The 20,684-nt window shown below is 34.4% G+C and overlaps 2 protein-coding genes across 2 annotated transcripts; both read left to right on the top strand.

Annotated features, from left to right (window-relative positions):
- Positions 1-738: 738 nt before the first annotated feature.
- On the top strand, positions 739-9,818 carry LOC110458237. The gene is made up of 5 exons (XM_021509849.1): positions 739-767; positions 5,118-5,221; positions 6,452-6,769; positions 7,312-7,554; positions 8,870-9,818. The coding sequence occupies exons 1-5, from the start codon at positions 739-741 to the stop codon at positions 9,013-9,015; spliced, it is 840 nt and encodes a 279-aa protein (XP_021365524.1). The 3' UTR covers positions 9,016-9,818.
- A 3,480-nt stretch (positions 9,819-13,298) lies between these two features.
- LOC110458242 lies at positions 13,299-19,084 on the top strand. Its single transcript, XM_021509854.1, has 4 exons — positions 13,299-14,155; positions 14,454-14,490; positions 14,728-15,033; positions 15,701-19,084. Exons 1-4 carry the CDS (start codon positions 13,391-13,393, stop codon positions 16,054-16,056), a joined length of 1,464 nt encoding a protein of 487 aa, XP_021365529.1. The 5' UTR covers positions 13,299-13,390; the 3' UTR covers positions 16,057-19,084.
- The last annotated feature ends 1,600 nt before the right edge of the window (positions 19,085-20,684 follow it).

The raw sequence follows: 20,684 nt of genomic DNA, 5'->3' as shown, positions 1-20,684 counted from the left end.
AAATATACAAGAAATGGCTTGCTAGACAAACACAATTTTAACATCATAGACATTAAAATTTCACCTACAATTGGAATCTGACATTAAGAAAATCCTGTTGAAACATTTTAAGATGCAGTTTCTCCTTTTTTTAAAAAAAAATTATTAGACGGTTCATTTATTGGAAAACAAGATAGATTTGGACATTATGTCATCAAGGTGTTACATTATTTTCTTAATGGATTGAAATGATGACGACGACTTTGGAATAATTTTCTCAGTTTATAACGTACAGTAAATGTCTTGTTGAATACAAAATGTGCTTCAACCGATATGTAATCGTGCGACAGACAATACCAACTATGATTTTCTGATGATATTTATTTCTGTTTATTTCTTGTTTATTTCTGCCTTGGTCTTGTTGGATCTATCTATAGGATGTAAGTATTAGTTTTGTTTTAATCATCAATCAGTGCTTCCACCACCTGTACACTACTTGTTTAATTAAGATGAAAATTGCATTTAAAATATCGTACACATTTAGTTAATGTCGTAAATCTTTCAAAATAATTATCTCAATAGCTAAATATTATTGCTACCATTTTGGCACAATCTACACGGAGTGACAAATACTATCTATGTCTTGTTAAAAAATAAATGTCCTCTATCCAATAAGTATTCATGCGACAGATAATACCTTCGCTGATTTCATGATGATGTTGTTCATTCTTTTATTTTTTTTTCTTGTTTACTTCTACCATGGTCGGATTTGGATCTAACAACAGCAAGTAAGTATTAGTTTTGTTTTAATCATCAATCTGTGCTTCCGCCACCTGTACGCTGCTTGTTTAATTAATATGAGAAACTCATTTCAAATGTCATACACATTTAGGTAATGTCATATAGCTTCCAAATATTTAAGTAATTGCATGCAAGACAAAACAATTTCCACATCTTGATAGACATTACAAATTCACTTACAATTCGATTTTAATATGTGTTTTAAAGAAAATCCGTTTAAACCATTCGCAGATGAAGTTTCTCCTTGTGTTTTTATCCAATGACGCCTCGGTTTTTCTTTGATCTTTTCTTATATTGCATACCGTGTGATATTTCAGATATCACATATGTGTTATCTGAAATATCACATGGCTTTTCTGATTGGTCCATGCCACAGTCTGGAGGCGGTGCCCATTTTAAAGTGGGCGTGACAAATCAACAAAGACACGAAAAACATTGCAAACACATTTAATTAAATTTAGACACCGTAAGTGTAAAAAAAAGTATTTCTCTATCTGGCACCAATAATGTGTTGGTATTATATTTTTTCACGCTACGTTACACGTAGACAAAGTTTAACAGCAAAACACAAACAGTCATGTAGCTACATAAACGCGTTACTTACGCGACAGCACTGCAATTGGTACATGCATTACATGGAATAGAAATCCACGTGGCAATTATGCAACTGATACTGAGAACGACTAGGCATAGGTCCCATATCATTCCAAATGTCATGTTCTTTGTTTTCTTCTGTTTCGGTCTTGACCTTCTAGATCGCACTTTTCCCACACTCTAATGCCCGGCTTATTTCCACCTGTTGCGCCTCGGACGATATCTTGTAGGCACGGACAGCGGTACTGCAATGTCCAGTCCTTTCCATAATCAACTGTTCATCAAAACCTAATGAAAGAAGAAAATAAATGGACATTTTATCGTGTAACACTTAGGTTAATGGCAATGCGTATAACATGCAAATCCAATTTTAAAAAAAATCACATAAAAAATAATAATTGTTTCATCACTACATTGTATTGTAATAGATTCTTTATCAGTACTCACATGCGTTGTGAAAAAAAGTTGATAAATAATCATAAATTGGAGAATATGTAAACAAAATAAATAACGCGTCTGTATGTAATTTAACTTCAAATATCGTGTTAATGGATTATTTAGGATTTATGTTATTTATGGACATCGAAAGTTATTTTCATATCCGAAAAAGAACATTTATTCTATTTGGTTGATTAAAAAAAAACATACATGTATACACACGCTAACATTTTCGTGATTCACAATTATGTTTAGATACGCTTTAAGTTCAGACTTACCGGCTTGGTAAAGGGATGTGGTACACATTTGTCATTTAAACACCCATCCAACCACTGCTTTGAATCAAATAGTCGACCTTAAACTCCATTGCGTCGATGTCTTTCAGTTCCAATTCATACTTGTCGACGGCCTGTGATAAAGATATATCATCCAGATCTCTGAAAACATCGGTGTCAATGTTTATGAGGTCATTCCATGCCTGATCCACCATCATTGACACCTGAGACTGAAATTAATACTGTGGCAGGAAATGGGATGGGTCAGAAAGTGGCGGGAAAACATCAAAGTGATAACTTGACAGGTTCTGATCAGCTGTATAGCTCCGCCCCTTGACAAGTGGGTGACAAAAACCGCGGCGGTCATTGGATAAAACAGATACATAATTGGCACTCGTGACGGATGGGATATATCACACTCGTCCTGACGGACAAGTGTGATATATCCGATGCATCACTCGTGCACATTATGTATCTATTACATATTATATAAGACGGTTCATTCATTTGAAAACAAGATAGATTTGGTCATTATGTCATCCATGTGTTACATTGTGATCTCAATTGCAAAAAAATTATGCGATAATTTTAGCATAATCTACTCGGCATATAAAATAATATCTATGTCTTGTTAAAAAACAAAATGTGCTTTATCCAATAAGTATTCATGCAACAGACAATACCTTCGCTGATTGCTTGATGATGTTCATTACAATTTATTTCTTGTTTACCCCTTCCTTGGTCTGTTTGAATCTAACAACAGTTATTAGATATTAGTTTTGTTTTAATCGTTAATCAGAACATCCGTCACTTATACACTACTTGTTCTTATTCACATCAAAATAATATTTTAAAAAACCATACACATTTAGAAAAGGTCATATATTTTCTAAATATACAAGTAATTGCATGCTTTACAAAAGCAATTTTAACATCACAATAGACATTACTAATTCATCTACAATATAAATTTGATATGTGTCATTAAGAAAATCAGGTTAAAACATTCTAAGATGAGGATCTTCTTGAGTTTATTATTATAAGACGGTTCATGCATTGGCAAATAAGCCAGACTTGGTCTTTATGTCATCCATGTGTTACATTATGTTCTCTATGACTAAATATAATGGTGACTATTTTGGAATTCTCTACTCAGTTTTTAAACATAATATCAATGTCCTTTTGAAAAACAAATGTGCTTTATCCAATAAGTTCTCGTGCGACAGACAATACCTACGCTGATTTCCTGCTGATGTTTATTTCTATTCATTTCTTGTTTACTCCTGCCTTGGTCTGGTTGGATCTAACACTAGAATGTAAGTATAAGTTTTGTTCTTAATCATCAATCAGTGCTTCCGCCACCTATACACTACTTTTTTGATTAATATGAGAATTTCATTTCAAATACCATTCACATTTAGTTAATGTCGTTAATCTTCCAAAATAATTATCTCAATAGCTAAACATTATTGCTACAATTTTGGCAAAATCTACGCGGAGTAACAAATACTATCTATGTCTTGTTGAAAAAAAAGTGCTTAATCCAATAAATATTCATGCGACAGATGATACCTTTGCACATTTTCTGAAGATGTTCATTTCTATTTATTTTTTATTTACTCCTGCCTTGGTCTGTTTGAATCTAATAGCATATCGTAAGTATTAGTTTTGTTTTGATCATCGATCAGTGCTTCCGCCACCTATGCACTACTTGTTAATTAGTATAAGAATCCCATTTCAAACATCATACCGTTTGGTTAATGTCATATATCTTCTAAATGTACAAGTAATTGCTTGCTAGACAAACACAGTTAGAACATCACGGTAGACATTATCAATTCACATACAATAGTACTGTGACATGTGTCCTTAACAAAATCAGGTTAAAAACATTTTAAGAAGATGTTTTCTCATTTGTTTAATAATATAAGACGGTTAATTCATTTGAAAACAAGATAGATTAGGTAATTATGACATTTATTTGATACATTATGATCTCAATGGCTAAACACTATTGCGACAATTTTGGCATAATCTACTCGACTTATCAAATAATATCTTTGTCTTGTTGAATAACAAATGTGCTTTATCCAATAAGTATTCATGCGACAGATAATACCTTCGCTGATTTCCCGATGATGTTCATTTCCATTTATTTCTTGTTTAATCCTGCCTTGGTCTGGTTGGATCTAACAACAGTAGGTAAGTATTAGTTTTGTCTTAGTCACCAATCAGTGCCCCCCGCCACCTTTACATTACTTGTTTAATACATATGAGAATCTTTGTTTTAACTATTACACGCATTTAGTTAATGCCATGTATACTTTAAATATACAAGTAATACTAGACACAAACAAGGTTAACATCTCGATAGACATTGAACATTCACTTACAATTGTATTTTAATATGTGTTCTAAAGAAAATCCGTTTAAACATTCTAAGATGAAGTTTCTTTTTTAGCTAAATGATATAAGACGGTTCATTTATTGGAAAACAAGACAGATTTGCTATATATTGTTGAAACTTATGTCTTGTTGATAACAAATGTGCTTTATCCAATAAGTATTCATGCGACAGATAATACCTCCGCTGATTTCCCGATGTTGTTCATTTCCATTTATTTCTTGTTTAATCCTGCCTTGGTCTGGTTGGATCTAACAACAGTAGGTAAGTATTAGTTTTGTCTTAGTCATCAATCAGTGCCCCCCGCCACCTTTACATTACTTGTTTAATACATATGAGAATCTTTGTTTTAACTATTACACGCATTTAGTTAATGTCATTTATACTTTAAATATACAAGTAATACTAGACACAAACAAGGTTAACATCTCGATAGACATTGAACATTCACTTACAATTGTATTTTAATATGTGTTCTAAAGAAAATCCGTTTAAACATTCTAAGATGAAGTTTCTTTTTTAGCTAAATGATATAAGACGGTTCATTTATTGGAAAACAAGACCGATTTGCTATATATTGTTGAAACTTATGTCTTGTTGATAACAAATGTGCTTTTTCCAATAAGCATTCATGCAACAGACACTACCTACGCTGATTTCCTGATGATGCTCATTTCTATTTATTTCTTGTTTACGCCTGCCATTGTCTGTTTAGATCAGCCAACAGGACGTTAGTATTAGTTTTACTTTAATCATCATTCAGTGTTTCGCCACCTATACCCCACTTGTTTAGTTAATATGAGAATCTCATTTTAAGCTAATGTCACATATCTTCTAAATAGACGAGTAATTGCAGGCTAGACAATTTTAACATCACGATAGACACAACAATATCAGCTACCATTGGATTTTGATGTGTGTCATTAAGAAAATCAGGTTGAAACATTCTAAGATGAAGGTTATTCTTTTACGTAAATTATATTAGACATTTATTGGAAAACAAGATGGATTTGGATATTATTTCATCAAGGTGCTACATTATTTTCTTAATGTCTTAAAATTATGACAATTTTGTCTTCATCTACTCTTTTAATCATGTAATATCTATGTCTTGTTGAATACCAAATGTGCTTTATCCAATTAGTGTCTGGATCTAACTACAGAACGTAAGAATTAGTTTTGTTTTAATCATCAATCACTGCCTCCGTCAACTATACACTACTTTTTTAATTGATACCCTAATACGTTTTTTTATATATATATTAGAATATTGTGTCAAGTATCATGTATGGTGTCATATATCTTTTAATTATTCAAGTAATTGCATGCTAAACAAACACAATTTTAACGTCACGATAAAAATTATAAATTTATCAAGAATAGCTTTGGACAGATGTCATCAGTTTTTTCTTCTGTAAGAGTAAACAAGGTTTACGCAACTTTAACACTATTTGTTTTAATTAATGCAGAAATCCTATTTGAAGTAATAAACACAGCTTGTTGATGTCATAAATCTTCTTAATATATAGTTATTGCATGCTATACAATCCTTATTTTAACAAAATAGTAGCATTTAAGATTCCATTAAAAATAGAGCTTCGACAATAGTCATTAAGATTGTCATATTAATAGGTTTAAACAAAACGTGCTCTCTTTAATAAAAATAATTGGCGGTTAGGCATGTGGGAAACAATACATATTTCGACATTATGTAAATAATTTGTCAGAAGACAATTTTTTTTTTATTAATATATGAATATTAACTGATTATTTTGTTTCCTGTTTCAATCGTACAACTAACAAACAATACATATATTAAACAAAGATTCACGGTTGCCTCTACCTTTTCCTCTTGATCGTCTATGATGTAAGTCGTGAAATGTACGTTGGTTTGCAATTTCATAACGACAAAGAGTTTGACAATATGGCACCTTATTTATTTAAGATTTTGTCCTTTCAGAACCAAAAAGCTTTGAAATGTACGTGGAGATGTTTAAAGGAGACGTGGAGATTTATCGACATGTACGCGTTGTTTTTACCGGCCGAGAAGGCGCTGGTAAAACAACGGCGTGTCAACGGCTACAAAAGAAAGAGGTCGACCTCAACATTCGCAAACCAACTGTGGGAGCTGTTTTACATCCTAATTGGTTCTCCGTGGACAAGAAATCTAAGGAGTGGATACAAAACGATGATAAATCAGCCAGCGAGATATTGGAAATCCGTCTGGGCATAACGATGAAGAAAGCACAAACAAACAAAAAAGCTGGTTTGCAGACAGGTATTTTACTGTACATTTCAGAGATGTTTTTCATCCATGATTTTGATTACAAGGATATCAGTAATTGTACTATAAAGTCTTAGAGATGTCCATTCTCAGGATAACATAGTGTGAAAATAACAACGAATATAACTATCTTTTGCATATAAAGGTATCTGATACACATATTGGAAATGCTACATCTGGGAAGTAAATCGCTTAAGCAAGTTATATTTATATAAATTAAAATAATCAAAAATATACAACATTTTATATAGCGTTCCATCTAGCTAGAATAAGCAATTCTAATGAGCTTTACAATACATTGATATACAATTTATACAATCAATACAATTAGCATATAGATATCAATACAATTTTGCAGTAGTTGCCTTATCAGGCGCTAACTACTACAAAGTCATATGCAACCTGATTAATATCTCCCTGTGCGTAAGCCTGCGCTCGAAATGTATTGTATCTACATATATATTGTATGTATTGTATCAACACGAATGAGCTATTTTGAAAGCCTTGTTCTTAAATTTCATTGTACACTACATTAGGATTACGAGAGGGCGCGACAGATTTATCAATGACGACATCACAAAAGAATGACCTATATGAGGAATGCATTGCAGTCCAAGAAGCTTCACAGCATGCCAACACAGATGGGGTTCTCCTATCTCTGTGGGATATGGGTGGACACTCGTCGTTTCAGGCTTCGCACAATGTGTTCGTTTCGTCACATGGCGTTTACCTGCTAGTCTTCAGACTGACAGATTTTCTCAAAGACAAACTGGAAACTGGTAAGTTGTTTTTATCTTTATCACATACATTGATATATCCTTTTCCTCTATTTATATATAAAATTATGTTCCAGCCAAATTTTAAAAAAAATGTACAGAACAACGTTAGTATTAGCAATAATTTAAATTCTCAAATCTAAGAAAAACAGTTTTGAATTCGAATCTAAGTCCTCAATAATTGGCTCCTGTTGCCTATTTTGCATTTACCGAATTAGATCTGATTTTGATTAAAACCGCATATTGTTGTTAAGTAGTCGAATTCAGTAAAGCAGAATCGATATTTTCGGATAGGCTTTACAAGTCAATTGTGAAAGCAACTCTTAGTTGCGTTACGTCTAAACCAAAAAGAAAAAACGGACATATACTTTTTTTCAAATGCAAACGTTTTTATGAAGGGTCTCAAGTAACATAATATTATTTGAGAACCGGCCATAAACCGTTTGAATCATGATCGATGTCATGTGTAAAAATTTAAATGGTTTAACAAAATCGAAAATTAATTTAATCTGTGCGTCATGTAGCAAGACTAAACATCGTAGACAGCAAGGTGATGCGATTGATCCAAAGACAAACCAGAGAAAAAAAATAGATGATGATATTGCAACAATCGATAAAGATTAGAAAAACATAATAAATGCAGATATAGATGTAAGTTTATGATATAAGCATCCGTACTTGACTTGTTGTCGCGATAGAACGTTAGAATCATTTCTAAGATTTAAACTTATTGTAGCCATTGCCCAAAGGAGCACTTTTTGTCGATGAATAGAATCGGTGATGGATGCGGACGTTACGTTAAAGATTAAGATACCAAAATGACGTCGTAGCCACGAGCAAACAAGCTACATGTAACCACGAAATGTATCACGATAAGAAACGTTGTAGGATTGAAAAATACTTCGAATTAGTATAAACGTCAAATGTCCGTCCAGAAAAAAGGAAAGGTAAACATATTCACTGCAACATTTTTATTGTTTCATTCCAAGTGGTTTAGAAAAAATAGAAGAAGTTTTAAAGTTTAATCGATCAGTGAGTTACCTCATAGTGACTACAGTGTAATACTCACATAGAAAAAACATTAGTTATATTGTCAAAAATTAAGACCGAAATTTTTAAAAAAAATGCTGTAATACTAACAAACTGACATATTCGAACTTTAACGTGGTGGTAGTGCCGCATCCAACGTTTGAAGTCGCAGGAATTATGGGTAAAATCTACGAAAATGATACAAAGATTATTTCATAAATATTTTTCTTTCGTTGAAATTTCTTTGATAATTGTATTTCAAATCTACATTAAATGTTTCTGCGTCCAGACAGACTAAAGAAATGGATTCGAATGATTGGCACCTTTTCGTCAGTTGAATTGAATGCGCCGAAGCTAAAAGAACATGAACCTCCACTGATATTTGTCGGCACATTCCTTGATGAACTCCAGAAAAACTCCACGGTGAGTGATTAATCTGTTCAGTTGTCGTATTACACACTTCCCCTTATTTCAACGTCTATGTATTATCGCGGAAAAACACGAGACAATCAATGTAATTTTATGTGTTATCATCACTAACTTATTTATTAATTTTAAAGAGCTTGTTACGTAGGGGTTATCCCGATCACTTCTGAACTGTTATCTGTGAAAATTTGGGTCAATTTATTAACAAGAGCGAAGCTCCTAAATGGTAGCACATGCGTGCGTAAACAGAGTTGCTTCCCCTGCTACACATTGCCTTTATTTTTGTTTCGTCCGGAAGTAGACGTCCACTGGGGAAAATAGAAGTGTGTCCTTGAGGCAAATACAATTGAGTTTCAAGACATACATGGTCATATAGTGAAAACAATCTTCATGTTTAATTACTTTTTTTTTATTTAGATAAAAACGAATATACATTCTGAGAGAAAAAAGTCTATTACATAAAATGTGATACAAACAAGCATGAAAGTTCGTTCAGAGATTATCCTACTATGACGTCACAAACACGTCACACTTCATCGTTCTTAATCGGTTATTTCCAGACGGATGAAAAATAACCGGAGATGTCCGTTGTATTTATCTGCCTATGGTTTTTTTTTTATTTCTATTTGTGCTACAACCACAAAAGGTAAAAAATGCGGATAATTTCTGAAGATCCTTTTTGTCATCAACCAGGTTCTGTTAATGTTTCTACCGGGATATATCTTCAAAAAGAGCCAGCACTAAATCAATAGGTCAACGTGTACATCTATTTGTTCATCGTCTAAAAAATCATCGGCTTTTGATTTTCATTTATTGAGAATATGAACGAAATAATTAACATTTTTGAAAGTCTGGTTATAGTCTTTACATAATTAAGTTATGCATCACCACTCATAAAAGAACAAAGCATAATGCGTTTATATCGAAATCAACAATAATTTTCCAGATCACCAACCTGAGTTCAATGCCCTTTTTCAGCAACGCATTACTTTTTCACAACGCGTGCCGATTTACACCTAGTTAAATTTGATTTGGCATCCTAACCTGTCAAACCTCGGTGACAGTAATAAAATGGAAAATTCAATCCGGTGTTTCAGGATGGAACATGAATTGAGACTCCAAATCTATATACCGAGAATCTGTCAAATCAAAGTATAACAATGTTTTCTTGTTTTAATTTCATTTTTTTAACTAACATCTATATACATTTACTTAGATTTATCGTCAAAAATGTAATGTGCACTTTTTTTTCTATAGCAATATCTCAATTATTCTTTTTGTGCCCCGACGGAAGCACGCAGAGGATTTAATTCCTCGTTCTCTCCGGGGAAAACCTGCATAGTCGGGCAAGTGACCGGGATTGAATCCGGCTATCTTGGTGAATATCCACTGCGCAAGCCGACCCATCATATACGTTACGCACAAAAAAACGAATATCTGCTTAAGCTTTGACTGGAATATCATGGGGTAATTGATGCCAAAAATATATTGTGAATACATTTTTACCAATCATCTATGATACAAAGAATCTACCTACGGCAGAATGGGGCAAGTTCGGCCATCCCTGATATTTTTGTTTTGAGCTAATATTTACATCTTAAAGGATCTTAGAATGTAAGTTTGATGGGCATTCACACGAAAAAATTGCGAGAAAAACTCTAATGCAAAATTACTAAACAGGAGAAATGACTTTTGAGAGGGTATAAAAAAATCATGATCTCGCTTCTTGTTATGCGAACTTTCTTTAAACGGAAATGAAACTTTGTTACGGTCAAACGTTTAACACACTGCCAGCTTGAAATGATTTACATAAAGGCAAGCCACGCACTTACTACCATAATGCTGTACGATAAGAATTGATTGAAATATCAATTTGGGTCCGGAAAGGTTCGGTTAATGATACCATGACAGGTTCGGCAAATGTCACACATAAAAAGTCGTAAAATTGTCGGTAATATCTGACGCTGCATGCTTTATGACGCCATGATTAAGCTGATTCTAATGGGAGCCGAACTTACCCGAATGCCTGTCCGAACCTTTTCCATGGCGGGGCTCGTTTGGCCATCCGATCTTCCGACAGGAAAGGTTACATAATGTTCAAAACGTAAGTTCTACCATACTACCCAGAGCGGACTTGAATAACAATAGGTCCATGGGCCTTAACGGTCACATGATACCTACAGTATGTTGCTGTTGTTGTTGAAATAATGATGTCAAAGGAGAATGGTGCATTTTTTGTCATACAAAAAAAAATGTATTTCACCAGTGCGAAGTCCATCAGTCAGTTATCACTACCAAGTTTAAGTAAATCTAGAGAAGTGTGTAACACATGAATGCCCTCCGCCACAGAAAATGTATCTCACTGTTTAAAACTTTTCTATAAATAATAACGGTGACCTTGACCTAGTATATAGTCTTTTTCAACATGGAGGCATTGGTGGCCATATTGGATTTATGATGGACACGAGAAATAACAACACTTTGTCAGGACCATGTGTCGTTCATTCCGACACGTTTTCAGTTAATTCGTCCCTTTAAACTTGACTTAAAGTTTGAATATTTTTTTTTCAAAATGGAGACATTGGCAACCATATTGGTATTCTGAGCGACCCGAAAAATAAAACACTTGGTCAGGCAGATGTCAGTACCATTCACAGGAAACATAAATTAAATCCTCCCGACAGTATTTCAGCTAACGTTGCAAATGTAAAATGTTAACGGACGACCCACGACCCACGACGACGGACGAAGACGGATAGCAATAGGTAGCTTGAGCTAAAGCTCAGATGACCGAAAAATGGGGTCCGGTCTCCCCTTATTGTTATGTCGGTCATAAGTTTCATTAGAGCTTATGTTTTATTGTTATTCCTCGACTAGCCGACTTTAAATACAGTTGATCTTATCTCTTTCTGAAATCAATTGTCTCATTCTGAATTAGTAAATATCAGAGATCAACAAAAGCTACGCTATTTTAAGGCTTTGCCTTTTTATATTTTATGACATAACTGCTTTAGCAATATTTTATATGATGATTAATCTGTGCTATGCAACGTCATGCTTTTATATCATGTAACTGTTTATTTTGTTTTAAATGTATCAAGGTAATTGTGATGTGATTACAGTTTTTACTTAACTTTACTCTGTATAGAAGCGTATATATTGTATTTTGCTATGACAGTAAAAACAAGTCATTTGAGTATGCTTTTTAATAATTTACTATTATCAGAAAAATAGATATCAGCCAAATAAGAAATATTACTTCATATCAGTACTGTCGTTAAAATATTGTTATATTTATGTATTTTATTTCTTTAACGAAATTGGATTTTGGCATAGTATATATCATTGATAGCTCATGTCATGTTTAAAGTATTATCTTTTAATTATCATACCAGGACTATGACAGACAGGTACAGGCTATACAGTCAAGCATTTCCAAATTCCCCGAACTTTCATCACCCAAGTTTGTCAGATTCTGTACACTTGATAATAGTCAAGGTACGGAACCAGCCCAGCTGCCATTGCTTTATGTTCCCAGGACAGAAGTCCAAAATCCATTTCCGCCATCACCTTCCCGCATTGATGATGCAAACTTGAATCAATTACGAGAAACTATCATAGAATTAGCCGAACATCAGGATCAATGGGGGAGAAAACTACCTACCAGATGGTTAAAGCTCGAGATGGATTTACTAAAAGCACGGGAAAGTGGGACTAAGATACTGACATTGGCGGAGGTGATTGAAATGAACGAAACGTCCATAGCCCCACTGGAGGATGTTGATGAGGTCGTGCTGGCGCTAGAGTGAGTATTATATACATTTTCGTTACATAGATAAATACTTAAATTTATTGAAATATTGTAAGATTATAACTTTAAAGGATCCAATGGTGTTTTCATGGAAGCATTGTCCAGTATTCACTGTTTAACACAGATTTGTTTTTGGGTGTTTTCCGGACAAATTGTTTGTATGCTTACATCGTGAGAGCTTCCTTCCCAAAATTAATATAAAGAAAAGAGAATCTTATGAAAATTTGTTATTGCTTATTACTAAAAGAACTCAGTCGTGTGTTTTTAGTGACAACAATAGCATTGATAATATTCTGTTAATATGAATTTAAATCATATTAATCTAAACTAAACCTTTCTGCTGTAATATGTGTTTCTTAATCATGATATAACTTCTGTCTAGATACCTCCATTGCACGCGGTCTGTGATATATTTTCGGGAGTTTGACCACGTCATCAACGACCCCCAGTGGCTTGCTGACTGCTTCAGTCTCCTGATTACAGACGATAAGTTTCTTCCAAAAGACAACATCGTGCTGTCGCGAGACTTAGAGCTGTACAAGACAAAGGGCGAGTTGACTCAGACCTTGATAGATGCCCTACTCAGCCTATAAAAAAAATGAGGAGTTCCTGCCCCATAAGCCAATTCTCCTGGCTCTGATGGAAAAGTTTGGACTGATGGTACGGATACTGATTTCGGAATCCAGTACAGGAAATGCACGTTTCAGTGAGACGTATTCCATTCCCAGCAAACTTATGGAGCTACAAAACACCGATGGTATGATCACATGCGTCAATTACCTCAAGCTGAAAAAACTTGCTGTCTCAAAAACCTTATGTCTCATATTCCATGATGTCTTTGTACCAGAAGAGCTGTTCCACAGAGTTTTTGCCGCAATCATGAAGACTTACAGATCAGCATCACTATTAGCAACACACGTAGGAGACGATCTAAGGAGAAATCTGCTGACGACAGAAGATACAACCTGTCTTTTCAGGGGATTTGGCTGTTTCGAGGTGAACGATCTTTGCAGGATGATCGTGTCGATGCATTGGGAGCGGTCTACAATTGCAGTAACATTGTTCAGTCCTTCAGAATCCAAACTTCCTCCAAACTCTGGACAACTTGTTAGAACCACTCTAGAGCAGATTTTGAAGGAGACTTTGCAGATGAGTAGCCAGCAACACTTTCAGTTCACACACAAACTGCACTGTAACTTCCATCTTAGTCCGTACGACACTCCTGTAGAGCTCTACAGTGTCATTCACGCAGAAGGAGGCATGTCATGTAAAGGAGGGGGATGTCGAGGAAAACACCGACTGAAGAAATCAGACCTGTTGTTTTGGGGCATAACACAGGTAAAACTTGATTTATGTAGCGAAGTAATAACTCACGAGAAGGTGGCAATCACCCAGTAATATATCAGAATCCGTAAATATCACCTTCTACATATTGCGACTGCACATGCAAGACATTGTATCATCATATAATATGATACAAGAGGGATCAAACTTTCAACTTTTATGTTACGCAGACATGTGGAGGTTTATGAACGCCTTAATTTAAACATACCATATTCGTGGATGTCTTATGACTGTAGTAATAACATGAGTAGTGTTGCATGATTGTGATTGTTTGATACCTTTTGCTTTACAGTTTACCGCAAATTTACATGGATTAGGATCCAGTGACGGCAAGTATATGCTTTTAAACGCTTAGTTATACAAAGCAATGCAATGATTTTTCCTATTAACGCTGATCTTTAGTAAAATTTACATACCGAATTTACTAGCCAAATAATTATGGATAGACGACATTTTCAATTCTTGTATAGCTAATGATAGATGGGATTGCATGTCATTCCGAGAAACACATTTAAAAAGAGGAAAATACAGTATATGATTAATAATAGGGTCTTTTTTTGCACCAGAGGCAACCTGTCTTGACAGAAGGCCGACGCCCCAAGAGCTTGGTCGTCTGTCGTACATAATCAATGCGTCCGAATGTGAGCAACTGTTCATCGAGCTTGGCCTGTCCCTACCAGAGATCTCGAACATAGAGCACCAGGCAAGGGGTCTGGCAATTGTCACTCAGATAACCAGGATGTTTCTGAAGTGGACATACGCCTACCCGAATCAAACGTTTCGTAACATCGCAATGGCAATGTCGAAGGTCGACATTGCTACGGACACTCTCGGCGTGTCCGTAGCAACTGGTTTGGAATGTGTCATTCTAGGTAATAATGAATCACAAAAAGTGTAGACGAATGAACTTGTGGGATTTTTTCACTCAATAGTATATAAAATGCTGGTTATTACAGGAATTATGTCATTCCATGTTAATACGAATAACAATGTACCACCCCAGGTTATATATAAAGAATGATAAAGATACAAATGTAAAAGGTGCATATTAAGTTAATAGCAACAGAGACAAAGTACAGACTAAATGAAATTATGTACAATAGGTTTGTTTCGTGCACAAACAGTAGCTGTATGGAAGCTTATATTGCGAGTTTTCCTAAACATGTTTTTCTTTGTCAAGAAAATAAATACAAATGAACGTTGTTGTGATATTCATATATACAAATATAGTTCACTTAGCACGGTTTATCGAGTTAGTAAGTCCAGCTGTCAAGTTTTCGAAAAGTGTATAAGAAATAAGATAACTAAATTTAACGCGAGTTTAGAAGCACTATACTAGATTGCAGTCTGTGAAAGGATGGTCTCCAGCTGTCAAGTTTTTGAAAATTGTAGAAGAAATAAGATAACTAAATTTAACGTGAGTATAGTAGGACTATACTAAATTGAAGTCTGTGAAAGGATGGTCTACTTGTTTAAACCTTTAGACTCATTGCAAGTATATCTTAAGGAAACTTAAAAGTCTGTTGTATATTATTGCAGACGATATGGAATCTAACGAGGATAGACTCAACAGACCCCTGCTCGTCAGTGAAATAGGGGGAATTGTAGACAACATAGGCAAGGATTACTTCAACCTGTTTCTGGCGCTTGGGCTCTCTGTGCCTGACATAGAGAAGTGCGAAGTGGATCAGCCCAGTGTTAAACGTAGGGTGGAGACGCTGATCAAGCTTTGGATCAACACTTCCCGGGACCAAGCAACCGTTATCAGGATTGTGAAGGCAATGAAACTGTGCAAAATGGACTGGTACTCGACCGCCATGGCATACTGTGTTGGGGACGAGGAGGAGACCGGGGAAAGGTCATGGTGGTCATGGTGTCGATGTGCGATTTTGTAACGTAAGCGGATACCCACCCAAGTCTGTGACAGAACCTTAGCGCATTAGCGTTTACCTGTGTGTATGAACAAATGTCTAAAATACTGATTCTTGTATAGGAAACTCCATACATTTATTAACACGTGTGTAGGCCTATCTATTATACCGATACTTGTGAAAGTAACTCAATACATTTACTTATACGTGAGTGTATATGAACTTGTATATATAGACTTTAAAGACTGACGATTTGTTAAGAGTGATAAAGGACAGGAAACGTAAAACAATGGAAAAGAAAAATTGAAAAGAAATCGCACTTTCATGCAGGCACAGCGGATATGGTAATAAAATAGAAAAAAAATCTACTTTTTATTAGACAGGGATTCAAACATTATGAATACACTCAAATTAAATTAAATGCAACACATTCCCTTCTCCCCGTAACGTTAAGGCAGCTCGAAGGAGGTTAGCACAATCATTCGGAACTCCTTTTCCTGTATCAACTTTCCTCTCCCTTGTGGACATTGACTTAAAACGCCTTTAGTCAATATATAAATATAACTCTCTACACATTTATGTTGCGTATCAAACACAATCATTCCTGATCATATTTCAGTGGTTTTGGTAAAGAATTGTTTTCTTAATTGTGTCTCGTTCTATTAGACGAAATACAGAGCATGCGACTGAAGGGTTCCTAACAAAGTAAGGCAAAGATAAAAACAAATCCAGATGTCCATACTGAAATACATGTTTTCTATGGTAACTTGATTTGCTGGTTAGAATCGCATAAATATTGTAGCCCATTAGTTTTCAAATGTTCTCGCCTGATATAAAATTATCAAATGCCTAAAGCATCGAGATTTAGTGTAATAATTGTGTCGTCATAATCAAAATATAACAGTAGTTATCATATACCTATGCACCTATGTTTCTGTTTATGAGTGTAAGACTTATATTCGATGGGGTTTATAAATGTAAAGCGATTGACAAGTATAATATTTTGTTGTAAGATAATGTTGTAAAATACCTGATCCAGAAGGTCAAGATATTGCATGATTACAGGAAATAGTTCTGTAACTATATAACTAAATCAAGTTGTATGGTAAATTCGTTTACAATTAATACGACTTTTCAAACAAAACAAGACCATACATACTTGATACTTTACTCAATCATGTTAAATTACACCGATTTAGCTCAAATGACATTTAGTGTCTGTGAGTTACGGTATTGTATAATGTCCGTTCTCTGCGTCCATCCGTCCGTGTATTAACTGTCTTTCTAAACAGGTTCTTATTTAGAACTGAACTACTAAGAGATATGATGAATGATCAGAAGCTATAGAAAGGATCCTCTGTTGAAAGTGTTCCCCCTGTAAATGAGGCTGCAGACGTGTTTCAATAATCAAACAACATTCCTGTAAAGAACCGCACGGTTTAGAGTCATGATACTTGGATAGAGTATGTAGAACAGCAAGGAATATATTCTATGTTATGATATTTTATCTAAGCGATGGTCAGGGTCGAACATTCATTATAAGTGAAAAGCATTCCAAATATTAATAAAGTTTTAAATCAATAAGCTTAGGGGTTTTATGTACATCCTCTATTGTGTAAAAAGTAGTAACGACAAATTCGAATTTCCAACCTGTTTCCATATCTTGTCTTAGATGATAATTGACAGGTGTTTTCTCATTTAGGTTATGGTGGTAATTTTTAAATGTCACATAGGTCAAAATATTTCAATTTCGAACTATATTAAAGAGGCCTTAAATAACGAATCCTGGGTATGTAAGTCTAGTAGTAACAAGGGATATAAAACAGAATATAGTCTACCGCGGATTGGATCATATAAATCATTAACTTGACTTCAAAGTCATCTATGATAGTTTTTTAGAACAGTCCAGGTGAGTGCTACAGGCCATCTATGACTCTTGTTAACATAACTTGAAAATGAAATAAATATTATCAGTTTTGCAATATAATTTGAGATATGCATGTAATGCTTATTTTAATCTTACAATATGATATATTATAAATATGATATAATATAAATTTTTGTAGGTCGCGGTGTAATTAACTGCATACTTGCCAGATTCAGTGTTAACATACAGTGACTAAAGACCAGAATATGGCGAATTTGTCAGAAACGTTAGATGTTGAAGTGAGAAGTGGAACAGTTTATGCTTATTTTTATTACTTAAGCAAAATGCTCAGGTTTTGTGTATTGTCACATAAATAAATCGGATAATCTAGGCTTTTGTACAGTTATATAACACGTATTACTGTGGAAAGGGAAATCAGCAACCGAGGTGTAGTCGTACCATCATATTGATAGGATACAGTGACTGACCTAGATAATATTTTGTATTGTTTGGTTAACTATATAACAATACTATGACGAGTGTTTCACTTTCCTATTCATTAGTATATATGCAGAATCAACATGAGTAATATGGTTTTGAATGTTGGGTTAAGATAAGGAAAACACATTTCATCATATCTAGAAACGTATTTTTTATGTATTAGTTTATTTTTCTTTTCTCAATCTTGATAAAACGCATTGATGAATTTAGACGTCTCCAATTAAATTGTTTTGTTTTCACAGCTACCATAGAAAATAGTTGTTATTGGTGAAATAAAAGTGCTCGATCTAAATGGATATTAATTATGATAAATTCTCACAAAAAAGTCAAAACATTTACTATAAAGAATTGTGTTGAAGGGGAAAACATCGGAGAAATAAACTTATTTTTATACAGAAGAAGATTATCGTTTCCTGTTTCCAACACTTATAGTGTTCCTTTTCTCTTGTATCGTATGCTAAAACAAAAATATGATTGTTGTACTTTTAAATATAAGTGTTTTAAAAACTAACGAATTTGCATTATATTGTAAATATCAAAGGATGATGGAAATCTGTCAATTTCATTTTGGTGTTGATATGTAAACACCAACTGAAATGATTTACGAAATGCACATGTATACCACCTGTTTGTAGTATTGTATGTGTGTGCTGACTTTTTAACAAATACAATTTTATATTGACACTTCTCTTTCATTGTCATTATTAGACGGAAGACATTTCAAATACCATAATTTTGGAACTATTGGCTTAGAATATAATTAGAATATGTTTTGTATAAGTTGAAACCAGAACGAAGTGGTCCAGGTTTGGTTACCAGTGGTTACAGACTGTAGTTCACAAGAACAAAACAGAAACTGTACTCTTCAAAACATAATAATTTTATCTAAAAATTGAAACATTTATAAAATAAAATCAGAACTACACATGTATTTAGCATGAAGCTAAACGTATGGAGTTTTGAATTTGCATTTGATTCACTGTTTATATTCTGTCGCACGATTGACATATGAACCACAATCGCAGATAGTGTCACCAATTTGTCCATTTACTCCGAAAGTCAACATGTATCTGGTACAGATGACAAAAGCAGTTAACGTTGTCTGGTACAGACCCCACATGGACATGAAGCGGTGAAATGCTACAACAAATCATAAACAAATCTTACCAAACAGTCTTCTATCTCTGTATAAACATGTACACATATCAAGAAAGCCTATACTGTAATTATATAATAATCTCGCATACAATTTCTGTACATGAATCTACCCGATTCACACATCACCGAACATATCCCATCTTATCGAAATCATCATATTTATCTTCCAAAAGCTTCTATCTAATAAACATATACGATACTATGTAAATAACTAACAAGAAACCAGGTAAACCATTCTGTAGCATAAGGGCTTATCTAGACAATACAAAACAAATAGTCCTAAAGTCCTCACCGAGAACTGGAAAGGTACATTTATATGTATGGTGAATTATTCAACACTTCAAGCTAAGTTAGGCTTTGCCAATTATGGCGACGTATATTATCCCTATTTCTAACTGGATTATGCAGAAAATACATAAATTGTTACTGCAAATAATAAACTAAGCATCATTATAATTTGAAGAAATACTTACAAAGTGTGAACTAGCACAGTTTAACCAAAAGGTTGTAAATAAGAATATGTAGCATGCCTACATGTAGGGCGCTGCCATATTTGTTTTTCCCAGTCAGACCACGAGGAGCCCCAAAGTAGTCGATACATTTATATACGACAAGAGAAGGTGAAACTAATCGATAAAGACATTAATCTCTGAGAGAAGACAGAACACTCCCCGTCTGATGTCTTGCTTAACTACTGTTCTCATCATAACAAGTTATTGCGTTCACTTGTCCTCTGACAATAACATCACGTAACGTAACCGGTCGCGTATACACTGATGGCACACCATCGCAGTGTCCAACTCGAACTTCACATTTTCGCAACTTTCCATCACTGCTAGGAAACAGTCTAGAGATGACACCAACAGGCCAATTGCATCTTGCCACATTAACATCCTTCAGAAGGACCAAGTCATTCAATTGCAGATTGCATTGTCCCGTTTGCCACTTTCGCCTGGTTTGTAGCGTTTGTAGAAACTGGGATCTCCAACGTTTCCAAAACATGTCTGATATAATTTGTACTTGCTTCCATTGGGCCGTATACATTTCCTTCAAGCCCAAATCCTTAGCAAGCGCAGACGAAGAATCTTCTTGCTTCTGGGTTAAGAGGATACTAGGTGAGAGCACA

This window comes from Mizuhopecten yessoensis, unplaced genomic scaffold (assembly GCF_002113885.1).
Source record: "Mizuhopecten yessoensis strain PY_sf001 unplaced genomic scaffold, ASM211388v2 scaffold9503, whole genome shotgun sequence".
Taxonomy (NCBI): Eukaryota; Metazoa; Mollusca; class Bivalvia; order Pectinida; family Pectinidae; genus Mizuhopecten; species Mizuhopecten yessoensis.
Note: the sequence above shows the minus strand (reverse complement) of the source record. Positions and strands in the feature narration are given on the sequence as shown.